Genomic DNA, 17,345 nt, shown 5'->3' with positions numbered 1-17,345 from the left:
GAAATGAATCCCAACATACTTAGGCAGTTGGATTAAGGTGATCACTGTAGGTTCCTGGCAATTCTGCTGAGTGGAGACAGAGGGATGTGTGAATGTCTGAAAAGTTGGGCAGATTTTCATAATTCCTACCTCTGCCTGTCCTCTGGGTGAGGCCATTTCAGTGGTGTTCTGCCACTTCCCATTCAAGAGAGGTGTGAGTGACTCAGTTTTTCAGAGATCACTGCTGCAGGAGGTGAGGTGGGTGCCCTGTGCACCTCTGCTCCTCCCTCCCTGCAGCCCCCACATCCCTCTGGGGCTTTGCATTTCACTGCATCATTTAATAACAACTGCTCCCTGGCAGCAGAGTCCTAGAATGATGTTCTCCTATCACAGCCAAACCCAAGGGAGTGACACATCCTACACCCTGTCCATCAATGGTAAAATCTTTTTTTTTTTTTCTGATTTTTGTTGATAAACTGATGGGTTTGGTTTAGAACGGTGGCTCTAACGAGGTAACTTCACTGTGGGTTTTCTCTTGAAAAAGATGAGCCGGGTACATCCGGTAACATCCGTCATTCTCCCTCCCCTCCTATTAGCAGCGTAATTAATTACCCCGGATATAATAATTAATAAAATAATTAATTTTCCGGACCGCTCCAAGCCCGCAGCCGGGCCCCGGGTAGCGCCGGGACTCGAACCCGCGGCGCAGCCTCCGCGGGGAGGGGGCGGAGCCTCTGCCCAAGCGGGGGCGGGGCGACCCGTGACGTCAGAGCGAGGGCGCCGGTGGGTGCGGGGGGGGCGCTGAGTAACGGGCGGGGGGGTGGGGGGGGAAAGGTCCGTGAGGTGCGGAGGTGCGGGGAAGGACCCTGAGGTGCGGAGAGGGTCCCTGGGGTGCGGGGGGGGTCCCTGGGGTGCGGTGCCGGTCCAGCCCTGAGGGAAGGCCGGGGCGGTCGGATGAAGGGGGAGGTCCCGCTCTGGTGGTACCTCAGGGCCCCCCTGAGGCCTGTGGGAGGCCGCGGGGCCTTCCCCGCAGCTCGGGCGGTTCTCAGCGGGTTGTGTTTGCCATCCCTGCAGGGTTGCCAGGTCGGCAGCAGGCTCGGCGGGTGCTTAAATCAGAGGCAGGCTCAATGGTGAACGTTACAGCCATAGGTGGTTACCAGCGCCCACCAGCGCCCGGTAGCACCCTGGCCCTCAGTCCCCTATGAATCCATCAGTGCCGCGTTCTGCTTCGGCCCAGGTAACAAATGAAAGTGCAGCTAAAAATCAGCACTCTGTTTTTAACCACCCGTGGTTTCAGTCAGGACCACGAGGAACTTTTTTGGAGTGTTCCCTGTTCACGAGACAAAAATTATTTCAACCCACGTTAGAATCTCGAGTTTATTCTGGAGAATTTGTCGCTTCCTTACCTTGCAACGTTCTGTGTGTTGCCTTTTATAGGATCTTAGCCCGAACTTGGAGGACAGCACCATTCAGAAACAGAGGAGAGAACTCCAGCTGTTGATTGCAGAACTCAAAGATCGGGACAGGGAGCTCGATGACATGGTTGCTGTCCACCAGAGACAGCTCCTTGCCTGGGAGGATGATCGGCAGAAGATCCTGACTTTAGCAGAACGATGCAACTTATTAAGCAGTAAGTTATGTGTGTGAGGGATAAGCTTCTGGTCTTTCAGCAGATTCAGGTGCTGAGACCCCTCAATAATAGTTCTGCATTGTCTAAGGAACCATTTCTTACCCTTCAGCCTTAACATTTGTCTTTTTTCTGAGATCAAAACTTCTGCAATGGTACTCAAGTGATCTGCTCTGAAGGGGGCATGATAATCAGATAGCTATTCCTCATTTGAATATGTAAATTGCTTCCGTGGACTCTTTAAAAAAAAATAAATGATGAAATAGAGGTGGGGGAAGAGAAAAAAACACCAACATATTGGTGTAGTGAAGAGCCTGGTGCCCTGGGGTTCTCTTGCACAGCTCTGACATCATCCACAGCCACCCAGCTCATCACCTGGCAGCTCTGAACAGTCTTGTGCAGAGGTCACCACTGAGTTCATGTTCCAGCTGACCTGGGTAGCTCAGGATCCTGCCTCAGGTCATGGAACATGAGCATCCATTTCAGAATTGCATGGTTTAAAAATATTGGATTAAATTATTTCTGAGATTTAAAAAAAAAAAATTGTGTTGCAGTATCCGAGCTGTTTCCTCACAGATATCTTCTTGTCTTTTTTTCAGATGAGCTGAACAAGAGAAATGAAGTCATAAAATCACAGAACAAGAGGTTAAAGTTTTTAGAATCTCAGCAGAATAAGGCAACACTTGAAAAGACAAAACAGAAGTTTAAAGAGCTGTCTCAAAAAGTGACAGATGCAACTGTTCTCTGTCAGGCTCTGGAGGTAGGAGTTGAGCAACAGTCTGATTTTGCAGTCTCTGCATGCCAGGGGCATTTGTGAGGTTCATCAGTGAGCAAATACTTCATACTAAGGCTTCTGACTTGCATTTGTCTTTTAGTCCAGTAACTTTAGATAAAGATGTAGCTCTGATTTGTTGAAGGGAGAAAAAATAAATTCCTAGGCCAGGATTTGGAGTTTGCACTTTGCTTAATTTTGGTGACACTGCTCAGGCCCAACTTGAACTGTGAGTCCTCAAGCCAGCACTGGCTCTTGGTGAGGAGCTTCCAGAGGGTTTTATTTACAGCTTTGGTGACTGAGATGAACTGTGACATTCTGCAACTGCTTTATGGATATGGAAATAATTGGTATGCAAGATTTTTTTTTTTAAAAAAATGATTTGGCAACTCTGTGTTTATGGGGATAATTTCCCCCCTGTCTGTAATATTCAGTCCTTTCATTTGTCTAATTGGCTTGCCTCAAGACATGCAGGATATTGGGACCTTTCATTGCAGGCAAGTCTGGTTGCAACAAGCTGGGGAGCAATTTTTCCTCCTGTCTTTTCTCCAGATCCTCACAGCTTGCTCAGAATCCCACATTGCCATTCCTGATCTTTAAATTTGTGTTTACTGGAAAAATAATAACTGAATCACTGAAACAGTAGCTGACACTCCCATTTCTGTTCACCAGGAAAAAAACCAAAGTCTCCACTGCTCAGTTTTGGAATTGTCTGCTAAAACAGGGCAGCTGCAAGCAAGAGAGCAGGAGCTTCTTACTATGCTTAAGCTGAAGGTAACATCTGTCATCTCCTCAGGCACTAAGGGTGGTCAAACTGCAGAGCAGTTACTGGTGGCTGTACCACAGGGCTTCAGTCACCATTTTTCTCACTGCTCTTTGATTCTTAGGCTTGTTTGGGAAGGGGAAAGTGGTCAACAAACAATAAACTGGTTTATTTTCATAAGCAAACTTGTTTCTTGGCTTTGATTTTTTGGATTTTTCCTCAAGAGCTCAGAAGGTGATGTGTGAAGTAGCTCTAACTGCTGTTGTTTTGTCTGATAGATGAGGATAAAACAATAACCCAAAATACCTTCTATTTCACATTTCAGGACGGGGTTTTGCTGGAAGCAGCTGATCACATTTCTGAGTTTACATCTAAATTCAAAAAGCTGGCAGATGCATTGGTTGCAGCAAAGATGGAGGAATTCAGTCTCAGCAAAGAAAAGCAAAACCTCAGTCTGAGACTGAAAGAACTGACCCTTGAAACAAATAAGCTGAAAGGTAAATGTTTAAGCTGGGCACCTAATTCAGTGCAGACCAGCAGGATTCCTTTTCATTCTGGGAAATACTGCATTTTGTTTTAAAGATGACCTCTCTGAAAAGATGAAGGAAAATAATAAGCAGCAGGAAGAAATCACTCACCTCAGACAAGAAAATGACCACTTGAGGAATGAGCTCACACTTCATGGTAAGTGGGGACAGTTGGCTTTTCATGCCTCAGCTTTCAACAGCTCAGAGGCTTTTAGACAGCACCAGTTCACTATTTTCTGTGAAGGAGGCAGCTTCTTACCTGCCTTTCCTGCAGTTTTATAAATGCCTCTGTGCATCACTGTTCTGTGAAAGCACTGTCTGGGGTGTAAGGACAGTTAATAATACCCTGTAAAAGCACAAAGTTCATCAGCATGCTTACACACAGAGAGAGGAAGGAATAAAAGGCTCAGAGGATTCTCTCTTGAAAGTTTTTGAGACTTCCAGGTCTCCTGTGGTATTTGTACAAGAAGTGGGGGTAATATTCCCCCATCTGGCTAGAAGTGGTGACCTACTGAAAAGAAACCACGTGCAGAACCTGAAGTGTAAGCTCTGTGAAATTACCAGAAATAAAGGAAGATGAGGCAGCCAAAGATCTCCTCTGCTGTGAGACAGTTTACTTCCCTGTCACTTTTTATGTGCCATTACTTTTGCCAAATATTGATCCCATATTTTGCTATTGTAAGAACAATAGTAATGGGGAGTAATTCCCAGCACTTCCCTGACCAGGGCATGAATTGGAATTAACATGAAAAAATAAAATAAACCAGTCAATGAAGCAGAGTGTTGCTGATAGTAAAATAAAGCCCAGGTGCTGGTGAGAAGTCCAAGGAAAATTTGATCTCTTTATTTGGAGGAGAAACAGATCCTGTTGCTGTTAGGAGAATGGTTGTGTTTTGCTTGGGTCCCCTTTCTACTGCTGCAGGCAGAGCTGTTAAAAATGTCCTTACTTTGTACCCAGTCACTTAAAATAATGAATGTCTGTGTTTTGGAACAGTTGAGGGAGCAAAAAGGAAGGATCAGCTGCTGCAGTCTGCCAAGTCTAAACAAGCACGGATGGACACAGAACTGTCAAGTTTGAGACAGGTACAACCCTCACTGTCTTTTAGAAAAAACAAAAATCAACTTTGCCTTTTGTGCCTCGCTGGGATCCCTGTAGAATGTTTATTTTTATTTTTTGTTAAAATGGAACATCCCTGTAGAATATTGATTTTTATTTTTTGTTAAAATGGAACAGCCCTGTAGAATGTTGATTTTTTTATTTTTTGTTAAAATGGGACATCCCTGTAGAATGTTGATTTTTATTTTTTGTTAAAATGGAACATCCCTGTAGAATGTTGATTTTTATTTTTTGTTAAAATGGGACATCCCTGTAGAATGTTGATTTTTATTTTTTGTTAAAATGGAACATCCCTGTAGAATGTTGATTTTTATTTTTTGTTAAAATGGAACAGCCCTGTAGAATGTTGATTTTTTTATTTTTTGTTAAAATGGGACAGCCCTGTAGAATGTTGATTTTTTTATTTTTTGTTAAAATGGGACATCCCTGTAGAATGCTGATTTCTATTTTTTCTTAAAACTAAAACCCCATGATACAAATCCTTGCATTTACAGATGCTGCTGCCCTGCTTGACTCCAGGTATTGGTTTATGAACATGTTTTAAGAATGGTTTTGGAAGATGAGCAACATGTTGGTACCTGGTGACAGTGTTGCTGCACTCCAGACTTTCACAAATGCACATTCCTGTCTTTGAACAGATCTGTGTAAAACAGCAGAGAGACTTGGAATTTCTTCATGTCAATTTGGAGAGCTCTCAGGAATTAAGGCAAGAGAAGGAAAAGGTGGCTCATGAAACAAGGTAATTATTTGTTTTGTTTTTTTTCTTTTGGTAGTTTTCTCTCTGAGTTCTCTGAGACAGAATTCACTGTTCAGCCACAACTAACATCCTAAAAGAGATGTGTGCTGAGTCAAGATGGCTTTGCTGGACTCAACCACAGATATCAAGTGAAGTTTTCAGAGATTTTTTTAAATTTTCTCAGGAGGCCCCATCAGTGTCAGCCACAGGACACAGCGTTGTCTGCACCCGGGTGGTAACAAAGCAAATAGTCTGGTGGTGGGGGTCTTCATCTGGCTTGCTGCCCCTTTTGTTTGTTTAAAAATCAAAGTTTATTTTGCTTTCTGATTAGGAAATTGGTACACAGCCTGGAGGCTGAGACAGAATCACCACAGTGTCTAAAACACCAGGGAACTCAGACTGAGCTTGGGAAGTGACAGCCAAGTCTGGGCAGACCGGTGTCTGGCTTTGGCCGCACACGGCTGCCTGTTGGCCTATGAACTACAGCAGAACTGTGGCTACAGCCCCTGGTTAAGGCACAGCTTTAACCTTGAGTACAGTTGTGTTTGCTCTTTCTCTGCAGGGCTGCTGACTGTTTTCTTTATCGTGCCATTTTAGCATAGGTTTGGCATTCTCTGCCCCTGAAAGTAACAGCGAGACAGACACGGTTAGGACTGAGGGAAGCCACAGGATGTGCGAGGAGTGTGGAAATGCCCAGGTTCCAAAAAGTAGGGTAAAACCCACCTCTGAGGTGTGTGAAGTAGATAATAGACTGTTACTCAATGCATCATACTTGGAGGAAGCTACCCTGGAATACTTCAACGTGTGTCAAAAAGTTGTGAAAGTCTTGGCTGTCCTTACGGAAGAAGAAGAAAAGCAGGATGTTGCATCAAGCTCTGGTGAGCCAGGCAGCAAAGTATTTTGTGAGGCAAACAACACGAGGCCATTAGAAAACAGAGAAATTTCTGAGGATGGAGTGGAAAGCAGAGACCAACAAAGCTTTGACTCATCTTTACCTGAATGTGAGTGTTGCCTTAACGTCAGTTCTCGTGTAGATTTGCAGAGTGCTTTGATCCAGAGCACCATCACATCTGCCAAAACTGATAATGAAAATAAAAGCTGGGAAGAGAGAACTAGTATTCTGTTTAGTCAAAAAATCAGAGAGACTCCTGCTGCAGTTCCCAAATCTGAATCTGATTCCTGTAGTAATAACTCCACCATAAAAAATGATGCCCAGTCGAAGGCAGTATCAGAACTGGAATGGTTGAGGATTTTCAAACCCACTAAAGGAGATGGAAGTACCCAGCATGGAAAAGATTGCAGCTGTCTCGAGACTGCACAAGAGATGAAATGTGCCAACTCAAAAAGGTTATGTGCTTGTTACATTTAACAAATAGATAGGTACAAGCTGGAGTTATGTAGAAGTGTGGGTGTACAAGTACTCAATAATTTGTATAATCTCAGGTGATGTTTGAAGTAACTGCTGTTTGAAAATTAGTCCCCCAGTTTGAAAAGTAGTAAAATTAAAATGAGTTAAAATAGCTCTAAGGTATCATTATCCTATTTTTAGGCATTTTCTGGTTTTTGCATCTCATATCCCTGAGAGCTGCATGGGTAGGAGAAGCTCCAATATCCCACCACTTGCCAAATAAACTAATTGAGAAAAATGCAGATCTTAAAACATTTAATGATTTTTTTAAAAGCTTAAAAATTGCTTGTAAATCTGGTGGGTAAAATATATTCTGGCCAGAACTGGACTTCTACAGTGATGTCTCTGTAAGGCAAGAGACAAACCTAGATTTTGTGAGATGCTTTATTTCTGTCTTATTTCTGTTGAGAAATCTCACAGTGGCTGGGCAAGAATGTAGGACACAGCTCTTCAGCTCAGGCTGCTCTCCTCTCTCAGGGCAAGAAAATGAGATGGCAAGATTTAAAAGGCAGCAATCTGTCCACTCTCCAGAGCATCTTTGTTGGTGGGACTCTATCCCTGTGTTTGTGTTGGGGGAGGAAAAAGGCCATGTGGTTGGGGATGAGCAGAATGAGGTGCTGGGAAGTGTTGGAAAAACACTCGGATGTTTTAGTGGTATTGGAAGGTGTCTGAGAGAAAAGTGTTAGAAGTGGTTCTATGCCCAAGAAAGGGATTTCAGAGCTGTGATTTGTTATTTTAGTTCCTCTGTTCCCTTTCAGAAAAACTGACTGACTTACCAGCTCCATCTTAGAAGGATTTCTGAAGTTTTAGAGAGATTTCCTAGCTTTAGACAGAGAAGGAGGGGTAGCTTTTGACAAGCACAGTAAATGAGGAGCTGTTGAAACCTGCTAAGGCTTTTAGCCAGCAAGTCTGCCCATCATCCAGACAAATTAATGTTACAGAGTGGAAATTTCTGATGTAGGGATGCTTTCCTTCTGCCTTGCTTTTAAAAACATGACAGAAATGGTCACTGCAGTGTGAGAGACCTGTTCAGCAGCAAGGTGAATGGGCACCCATTGACAAAGAATGCTGTTCTGGCACATTCCCACACAGCTGAGCTGAGCTGAGCTGAGTTTCACTGCTCTGTGTGGACTCTCTCGAGTTTCCACTGCCCATAAATCATTAAACAAACTCCATTCCCCTCCCAGCTGCCCTGACCTTCCTTATCTACTCCTCCACCAGCACAAATGACACACAAACATCCCTCCAAATCTCTTTTGAGGCTGAATCATGAAAACTGCTTTCACTTTTTGGCTGGTCCTGAAGGGTTTTTTAGGGGAGAAGGAACAAAGTGAAGCCAGGCCACGCAGATAGAGCAGATACCCTTCAGGAAGGCTGCTCTGCTGCTCTGCCCATGTGGAATTTGCTGCTGGGCTATCAGGTTTTCCTGATGCCCACATTTGGTCCTGGGAGCCCTGCTAATTGGGGATGGAGCAACTGGGTGCAAATTCCAGGCTGCTGGCTCTCCAGCCTCAGCTCACTCTGCTTTGTCACTGAATAAATTCTCACCCCATAAATGGGAGGAAGGCAGCAGCATTGCAGCCCTCAGTGCAGGCTTCTGTTAAGACATTAATGACAGAGACCAAACACAACATTCCTTCTGGGACTTGAATCTGGATCCTCCAGTTTTCCCTTGCTGGCTTCACAGTGCTGATGATGTATTTTGTGTGGTGGGGAGGGTGCTGGCACTTCCCTGGCAGCCCAGCAAATATTTTGGACGTGAGTTCTTGAGTTCTGGAACAGGCAACAAGAAGGTTATTAAGACAGTCAGACACCTTATCCAAGTGCAGGAGTGGTTGTGAAATACCATCCTGCAGGAAGCATTTCCCTGTGCTCTGCCTTAGTGACTTCATTTATGTTGGACCAACATTTGCTGGGTTTGGGTGTTTATCTCCATTCTGGATTTAAAGCTGGAGGATCAGCAGTTGCTTGTTCAGTCAGCTCCTGCTGGACCAAACCCCTTCCTTGAGCCATCTCAAAATCAAACCTGTTTTTCCCCCCTCTCTCCCAACCTTTTTATCCTTCAAACCTGGCTGTGCTCATGGCATTTCCTCTCATCCTGTTTCCAGGCTGCTTCAGCTTGTTCCCTCACATCTCTCCAGAGCCTTTTCTTGTCAGAAGCTCACAAACATGAGCTTCTTAAAAAAAAAAAAAGAAGCTTCTCTCTTAGAAAAAGCCTTTTGTATCCCTGTGCTTTACAAGAGAAGTGAAATGAGACACAGCAGACACCTCCGAGCTGGCATCTCTCAAGAGGGTTTTTTCTTAGATTGAATGCCATTTAAAAATAAACCTTTTTGTAACAGTCTTGCCAGGTGTGGAATGTCTTGTTCCACCAAAATAAGTATCCAAATAACATTTAATGAAATGCTGTAAACTTGGAGCTAGTGTTTTCTTTAAAGTGTGCATATTTTTATTTTTTTTTTTCTACCTAATGCAGTCAGGTGCTTCTGTTTTGTCCAGAAGTGTGATGAGTAGAGAAATATATTTTGGGGGGGAGTTGGTCATACAGTGTGTACAAGGTGGAAATTAGCAGATAAAAATGAAACTCAGTGGATAGCCTGAAACTGCTGGGAGAATCCAGGCCAGGGCTTTGTACAAGGCCCAGACAGCACTGAGGGCTGTGTGAAAACACAGGGGACAGGTGACCCCAGGGCAAGAGGGCTCAGCTAGGGTGATTGAGATGGATTTTAATTAGTTCTACTCTTAATTTCTGGTTAATTTGTGCTGAGTGAGGATTTGATGCATTTTGATAAAATTGCGTTTTAAGGAATTGAAATGGAGAATTCTTTTCTCTGGAGCAGACTAGAATAAAATTACCTTTTGGTGTAGGAAAGGTGTAAAAGGTTCAATCCTTTGCCTTGCATATCAAGAGTTAAAGACCTTTTGTATTAGGACAAGCTGGGAATGGCTGTGAGTCTGTTTGGACAGCAGTGATGTGCAGGGTGTGATTTGCTGTTCTGTTGATGAAATTGCTTTTCAGATATTCCTAAATACACTCAGATACACCCAGGGCTAAATTAATATTGTATTTTGCTTTAAAACCTAGGGGAAGGTGTGTGCCAGTAGATTGTGTGAATTGACTCCACACTGAAATGGTAGCCAGGCAGCTGAGTTTGGGGTTTAATCAGTTCTGCCTGAAAAGCACTTTACTGGTTGCTGCTGCATTTCAAAATAAATAAAATAAAGCCTATTTGGGAAAGCTTTCCTGTGATTTCTGGAGTGAGATGATAACTTTAAAAGACTCTGAAAGTCCTTTGAAAAATACCCCTGCAAATATAAAATTTAATTAAAAACAGAAAGAGAAGTGGGGTATGAGAGAAGGAGTAGTACCAGGGCACTGGAGGTATTTATTGCCATTTGTGTGCTCTCTGCAAGGTTAAACAGATACTCAGGCACGTGGTAATGTAGCTGTTCTTGAAACTGTTTGAATGTCAAAATGTTATCCCCAGAGGATGAAATTGATCTAATGAAGCTGTTAAACACGGGAACCCCTCTGAGGAGCAGAGTAGTCTCACATGCTGCATGGTTTTCTTGGCTCAGGGCCCATTACTATTTATGTTGTCCCATGATTTTCCTTTGAAAGTTTGAAAAGGATGGTGACTGTTTTGTGGCAATGGCTTCATTTTTCTTTTTAACAGTGAAGAAAACGTGGATCTGGATTCTTTTCACTTGGATTCTCCCTGTTTGACAGCTACCCAGAGTAGAGAGAGGCTTCAGAGATGTGAGAAATTCTCTGTTGAAGACTCCCCTTTGAAGATCAGTGACCTTTCAGCAACCAAGCCAGAAAATAGATCCTGCAGTGCTACCATGGACCAAGTCAGTATTTTAATGCAGAATCTGCTTAAATAATTTAAGGACTGATAGCAGGAAAGCAAATGTTTGCCCACGTGGAAAAACTAGGGACTTGAATGATGGGACAGCAGGCTTGAAACAAAGGTGGTAAAATACGTTTTCAAATTAATTCCTTGTTGTCTCAGGGTGTCTTGGGCAGCAGAAGTGAGTTACAGAACAAAAAGCTTTTGAAATGAAAGACTTTAGGATAATGGATGCTGGTTGATACATGTTAATTCCAGTAAAGCAGAATATCTGCTTACACTGGGACACAGTTAGTAGAGGCTGTTGGACATGGTTTCTTTCCTGCTCTGCCTGGTTTTCTCTCCTTCTCATGGCTTTGTTTACTCCCCTTCCTCTCTGCTGCTGTGTGTGCTTCATGCATGTGAAACCCCATTAACCAGGCAGGAGCTCTGCTCATGAGAAACACCAGCATTTAGACTGAGTCAGGAGCAGTGTTACAGGTAATATTTTGAGCTGAGACAATTCAAGACAAAAGTAACAATCCGTGAGGTGTTCAGATCCCTTGACATATTCCAAAAAGATTATTTGATAACTTTGCCTCACTTTCTGTCTCCCCCAGGACACCAATTCCCCCGTAAGGCAGCTGCAGCAGGCGTTGGCTGAGTCTCGACAGATGGTTGCTGATCTGGAGCTTAGCACTCTCCTCCACTGCAGCCCAAACAGCAGCAGCATTAACCTGGTATATTCCTCCCCTCTGACTACATTCAGGTGGCTGGGAAGGGTGAATGTGAACATCCTTTCCTTTCTGCTTGACTTGTGCTACCAGGTTATCAGCAGTGTCCTCCTCACACTTTGCTATGGAGAAAAATTCCTGCCTGCCTTAGCAGGAAGCACTTGAATTTTTTTTTGTTTGTTTGTTTGTTTATACTGTTCTTTATGGCTCCTCAAGGGCATGACAGGATTTGACTTTTGTGTGTGTCTAAACAGATGGAAGGAAGAAGTAATTTTGGAGCAAGCTGTAGGAGATCTAGAAAAAGGCAAACACGAGTTTGACTTAGAACTGGTTTATTGTGCTGGGGGTATTTGTGGAAAGGAGGGCAGTATAGGAAGTAGGTGATCCATAGAATAATTTTATAGATGAATTTAAAGCAGACTCTCAGCTTAAATATCTCCAGTGGTTTTTGTGGGGCTTTTTGCAGTTTCAGTTCCTCCATTTCAGGGTCAGAGAACATACTCAATGGTCAGAGAAAATAATCTGTGTGTAACCATCATGGCAATTTATTTGATGGGCATGAACACTGATAGTTTCTGTTGAGTATGTGGGCAAGAGGAGTAACTAGAGAAGGGGGCACTTGTTTGTTTTCATAAACATCATAAGGAATTTCTACCCTGACCACTCATCATTGGAGATGTGTAAATTTCTGCTGTTATTTCTCACAAAGGGAGAATTTAGGCTTTTGGTTTTCAGGCAGACTCCTAATGAGGCATCTATGCTGAAACCTCAGCTTTCCCCTGAAAGGTTTTAATTCTTTTTAAAAATGTTGATGAACTTGACCAGAACAATGTTACTATAAGTGACAGACAAAGCAGTTTTGATAACATTCAGAGCCATAAAACCTTAGTTGTGCTGGGGCTGGCTGGCAAAGGGTGAAGGTTGTGTGCCAGCGTTTGCATAAACTGAAAGGATATTTTTGTTCAGGGGTTCATCTGCAGGATTTCATTCAGTCTGAAAGACAGCAGCAGTGTAGTCTTTCTGCAAAGACTGTCTTGTAGGAGGGATTCCTGAAAAGCTCCCTGCAGAACAGTGGTTGCTTGTGGCTCTTGCCCAGCCCCATCAGCTGTCTGGCTCCTGCTTACTGGTTGGCGTGTCCCAGCTCGGCTGAACTGGCTGCTCTTTAGTAGCCAGCATGACTCTGCTTTATAACCTGATACTGCAGTTTTTAGCTTGGAAATTGGCTCCTCAGTCAGAATGGTTGCTTTGGTGGAGAGAAAATAAAGCAGGCTCGTGTTTACTGGTGGGGGAGGCTCCTGAGCCACATCTGGAGAACTTTGATCTCCTTTCAGAGCGGTTCTGGGCAAAAACTCATCAAGTGTGTTTTAGTTAATCTATGCAAGCCAACTAATCTGTGCTTAAATCTAGGTTTACCTGGGGTTGTTTAAAACTGTGCATTAAAATACGTATCAAATATAACCCTTACTATTTAAACAGTAAAAATATGTACACAGTGGATTGTGTGTCCTGCTTGGGGAGGGAGGAGGAGAGGGATTTAAAAAGTGTATCCTTGCTGCTCGCCAGTTTGAGCCTGGCAGCTCTGTGATTTTTATTATCTGAGTTCTTTGATTTCCATGTAGTGTTTTTGCATTACAATGTAGACAACAGAACCTGTGGAAACTCCTCACAGAACCCAGTTGTCTGCTGCAGAAGAAAGTGGTCCTAAGCTTTCACTCTTTTCTCTGTGATGCTCCGTGAGTACAAAGATTCTTTCAACTTGATTTTTAAAATTTTATGGGTATTGCTTCCCTCTTTATAAATGCATCTGCAGCAGTCCAAGCTGTGGGCTTCTGAGAGCAGCCTGGCACAAGATTCTCAGTGCATTGCTCTGAATGCATTTTCCAATAAAACTCTTGTGAGTACACTAATGGCAAGCAGATATTAAGGCAGCAACTGATTCCTTTAATCAAATAATTAGACTTTTCTCAAGCACATTCCTTATCCTCTGGGCAGTCAGATCTCACAGCTCCATTCCTGAGTACCTGCACGTCACTTAATTGTAGTTAAAATCCTTCTGTGTGCTACAGATAACAGGATCAAGGATGTGAACATTGTTGAGTAAGAGATTGGGAAGTGTTTTTCAGTGCCATGGCCAAGGGCTTTTTTAGCATATTGTTCCTGGGCTCAGAGCTCCAAAAGTAGGTGGTATTGAATAAGAGCTGTTTCAGAATATAAAAAGCAGCCTTGCCCATAGCAGGTTGTTTTTTCTTTTTGAATCAGGAAATTTCTCACTCTCTGATTATTTGTTTTACCAATGGGAATTGGGTCCTTGCAATGGGGACCACGTTGTCTGGTTCTAAGGACAAAAGAGTAAGCAGATACAGTTAAAATACCAAACACCTTATGAAACTGAATCAGAATTAGCAACAATGGGGGGGGAAAAATCAACAAAAAAAGAAATCTTCCAGTGCTGACACAACCCCAGCCCGTGTCTGCAAGGGGAAGTGACTGCACAGCAAGCTGGAGGGTGAAGCTGTGTGGCACAGGATTTCTCATATGGATCAGCCCTCTGTGCCCCTGGGGAGTGGGGGTGGGTTGGAGCACCCTCGTGTTCTGCTGCTTCTGCATTAAGTCTGGAGACACAAAGTCTTCTTCTGAAAGAGGCTGGGTCTGCTCAGAGCACATTAATGGGGCTGGGGCAGGAGCAGGATGCTGAGTAGCTGGAAAGCTGTCCTCAGGCTGCTGCAGTGTTTCTGTGTGGAGAGCTGCTCTTTTCCTAAAAAGAGCCCTCAGGTAAAAGGAGCTGGAGATTCTGTAGATCGATGCCAGCACTGTGACTTCCATCCTGAAACTCCTGACATTCAAAAGTTTCAGGAGCAAATCCCCCAAACTGCTGAGCACCACGCTGAGCCAGCAGAGCACCGAGCACAGGCTGAGCCCATGGAAATGATCACATTGGCTTCAAGTGAGAGAGAGCTGCTGGAACAAAGGTGGCCACAGCTCACTCTAGATCCATGGCAAGAATTAGTGGCTGCAAGTCAGTGGCTGCTGCAGAATTCTTGTTTTCTTCCTTTATTAAAAGGCACTGAATCACTGTGATCAGTTAAATCCAAAGCAGCTCTGGCAGAGCTGATCTCAGGTCTAGAAATCCCTCGTGGCTTTGCAATTTCCTGTAGAGAAGTGATTGAACTGATTTGGTTGGGTTTCTTTTTTTTTTTTTTTTCCCTTTTTGTTTTAATTGCTTTGAAATAATTTGTGAGCAGGTGCACTGATAAACATTGGCTAATTTCCTAACTAGCTGGCAGTGACTTAGCCATTTTCATCAGTCAGTTGTTTTTCCTTTAGGGAGACATTGGGTGGGGGAGAGCTGAAGAGGAAAGCAATGAGTAAAAGGATATATTCAGGTCTGGACACAGCAGCATGTGCCACTGCTCGTAAACTGTGACTCAGTGGCTGGCCCAGGGCACAAAGATCACTCCTTTTTGCAAAACTAACCAGAGAGATTTTATTTCATAACACTCTGGTGGTGTCCCTGAGACTGCTGTTTTTCTGTGGAGTGCTTTGTTTACCTTTCTCCTCTTAATATTTTTGCTCTTACTCTGTTTGCAGTGTAACAATATATATAGGAAATTGACAGACATGTAATTGCTTCATATATTTCAAGAGGAGATTTTCCTGTCTTTTAATACCCATCTTTAATTTTCTGCAGTGGATGAAGATGGTTCCAATATAGAATTAAATTGGAGAACTGAAGCTCATCAACCCATCAGCTACAATGGAAAGTTACCTATTTTTTTTTCTGTGGTCCTCTGAGTGTTTGGAAGATTTGCAAGTGGCAAAAAGATGTGACTGTGTGGGTTTATATTTTATCTTAAAATAAACCAGAGAAATATGCCAAGAATAATAAAACTATTTTTATAACTGAGAGCTCAGGTTAAATACTACCTTGGTTTTTAAGAGTCTTAAGTGTGTACTTGTTACAACATAGGAGCTATTTTTCTTACTCTTTTTTTTTTTTTTTTTTTTTTAGGCTGGACTCAGAAATATTTATAGAGTATGACACAGCCAAACATTCCTTTTTTTTTTTTTTTTTTTTGTTAGTTCATTGTTTTTGTCCTGTACTTCTTGCTGCATGGAGTGAGATGAATGATGTTTATAGGAAGCTCCCAGTTACTGTTGTAAGCAGGAACTACCTCCTACTCTGTGTAAAGGGGAGAGCTGTCACCCCTGAGCTGGCTGAAATGAGGCTTCCCCACTCAGGAGCTGTTTATTCCAACAAAATCTTCTCTCAGGATCAGGTATGGGCTGTGTGAGCAGCAGCCAAGCACAACGTGACCAACTTTGTAGCATTTCAGATGGTTTTATCTTTGTGGGGAAAGACCTGGCCCATTATCACCATTTGAACTTGATTTTTAACTAAAAGATCGAACTAGCTAATAAAGGCAATACCTTTCCTCTGCCTTTCTTGCTTATTTAGCACACTTATCCAACACTTTTAGTACTGAATTCCTGAAGTTCTGCAGGACACAGGACAGCAGCTGCTGAGACACGAGCGGGTCACTCAGCCGTGTGGGATTTGGGAGCAGTTTGGGCCACCCGTGCCAGATCCATCCCACAGGGTGCTGGGCCAGCGTTTTTCCTGCGTGGGGGCAGCTCAGGGGTGGGAGTCTCTGGCTCTGTCCACTGCTACAAAATTAATTACAGTGAAGTGCAACACTTGCACCTTGCTGACTCTTTAATATAATTTTCCGCTTTCTTTTTAATTACCTCAAGGACAGCCTCTTGCCTTTGGGTACTAATGGCCTCAAAATTAGTTGACCAATTCTGGTCATAGCTGTTGGACTCCACACTCTTTCCCTCCCTGCCCACAAGTGGAAGGGAATTCCACAGAGGGAATCTCAGCTTCTCTTCAAGTTTCCAGAAGCGTTTCAAGCGTGTTTATTCCTTCACCTGCAGAGAAACTTTCCAAGCTGCATCCTCAAGATCTGCTGCTGTGGGTATGACAGAAATTCCCCCCAAAATAGCACCACGATGCTCCCCAAGAGGCTGCCCAGCAGCTACACCATCTGTCAAACCCCAGAGAAATTGGTGCAACTTCCTATGGTGAGCTTCTGCATTCCAGTTAAACGTGTTCAGCAGTGGTGGATGAAGGCACTGGATCTCCTCATGAATTGGAAATGCTCTGCTGATGGTTTTAAAGTCCATGTGGGAAACTGAGCTCAAGCCATGCAAGAAGGATCTGCAGAGATCTTGGGTTCTGTATCAGGGCTGCCCTGGATTTGTGGAATGAGAAGGGAAATATTGGGTTAATTTATTTGGGCACTAAATGACTTACACACCAACTGTATTATCGACCTGCTCTGAGGCTTGTATGGAAACTCAAGCAGCTTCAAACTCAGCTGCCTTATTTCTGGAAGCATTACCAATTCCCCTGGGGAGTGCCTTTGCTATTGTATTCCTGTACTGAATTATTATTAAAGAAAACAAAGCTTCTGTTCAGCTCAGGCTTGATTTTCGCAGGGGTGGATGTGGTCTCTGCTGCTTGGCTTTTCTAAAGGAAGTGGGTAGTAACAAAGCTCTGAGTCCTTTCCATGTGCCGTGGGTGTATTTCATAGAATCACAGAATGTTTTGGGTTGGAAGGGACCATAAGGACCATCGAGTTCCAATGTCCTGACATGGTCAGGGACACCTCCCACAGCCCAGGTTACTCCAAGCCCCATCCAACCTGACCTGAGACACTTCCAGGGATGGGGCAGCCACAGCTTCTCTGGGAAACCTGGGCCAGGGGCTCAGCACCCTCAGAGGGAAGAATTTCTTCCCAATATCCAACCTAAATCTCTCCTTTCGCAGTTTAATCCCTTCCCCCTCA

The 17,345-nt window shown here is 43.6% G+C and overlaps 2 protein-coding genes across 7 annotated transcripts in view; one reads left to right on the top strand and one right to left on the bottom strand.

Annotated features, from left to right (window-relative positions):
- Positions 1-17,345, bottom strand: part of GPN3 (GPN-loop GTPase 3) — a 66,869-nt gene that overhangs the window by 11,983 nt on the left and 37,541 nt on the right. The window lies entirely within an intron of this gene.
- CCDC62 (coiled-coil domain containing 62) lies at positions 681-16,974 on the top strand. 6 transcript variants are annotated; one of them, XR_011729794.1, is made up of 15 exons: positions 682-762; positions 1,054-1,216; positions 1,417-1,609; positions 2,206-2,366; positions 3,051-3,152; positions 3,467-3,638; positions 3,724-3,825; positions 4,663-4,751; positions 5,424-5,524; positions 6,119-6,868; positions 10,607-10,784; positions 11,383-11,502; positions 13,137-13,229; positions 15,577-15,773; positions 16,432-16,974. XR_011729794.1 is itself a non-coding variant. In XM_071763757.1 (14 exons), exons 2-13 carry the CDS (start codon positions 1,181-1,183, stop codon positions 13,221-13,223), a joined length of 2,091 nt encoding a protein of 696 aa, XP_071619858.1. In that variant the 5' UTR covers positions 682-762; positions 1,054-1,180; the 3' UTR covers positions 13,224-13,229; positions 15,577-16,974. The 6 variants fall into 6 exon arrangements, 4 of the variants coding, with proteins under 4 accessions (XP_071619860.1, XP_071619858.1, XP_071619857.1 ...); XR_011729793.1 differs by lacking the exon at positions 16,432-16,974 and adding an exon at positions 15,185-15,328 and having other exon boundaries at positions 15,577-15,933; XM_071763757.1 differs by having other exon boundaries at positions 15,577-16,974.

The sequence above is a fragment of the Heliangelus exortis genome, chromosome 19 (genome assembly GCF_036169615.1).
Source record: "Heliangelus exortis chromosome 19, bHelExo1.hap1, whole genome shotgun sequence".
Taxonomy (NCBI): domain Eukaryota; kingdom Metazoa; phylum Chordata; class Aves; order Apodiformes; family Trochilidae; genus Heliangelus; species Heliangelus exortis.
This window is presented reverse-complemented; position numbering and strand designations above follow the sequence as displayed.

Excerpts from the sequence above, each read along its gene's own strand:
- CCDC62 (XM_071763757.1), top strand. The coding sequence starts at position 1,181 with ATGAATCCATCAGTGCCGCGTTCTGCTTCGGCCCAG. Across the intron at positions 2,367-3,050 it reads TTCTCTGTCAGGCTCTGGAG|GAAAAAAACCAAAGTCTCCA; the intron begins GTAGGAGTTGAG and ends TCTGTTCACCAG. Across the intron at positions 11,503-13,136 it reads ACAGCAGCAGCATTAACCTG|ACAACAGAACCTGTGGAAAC; the intron begins GTATATTCCTCC and ends ATTACAATGTAG.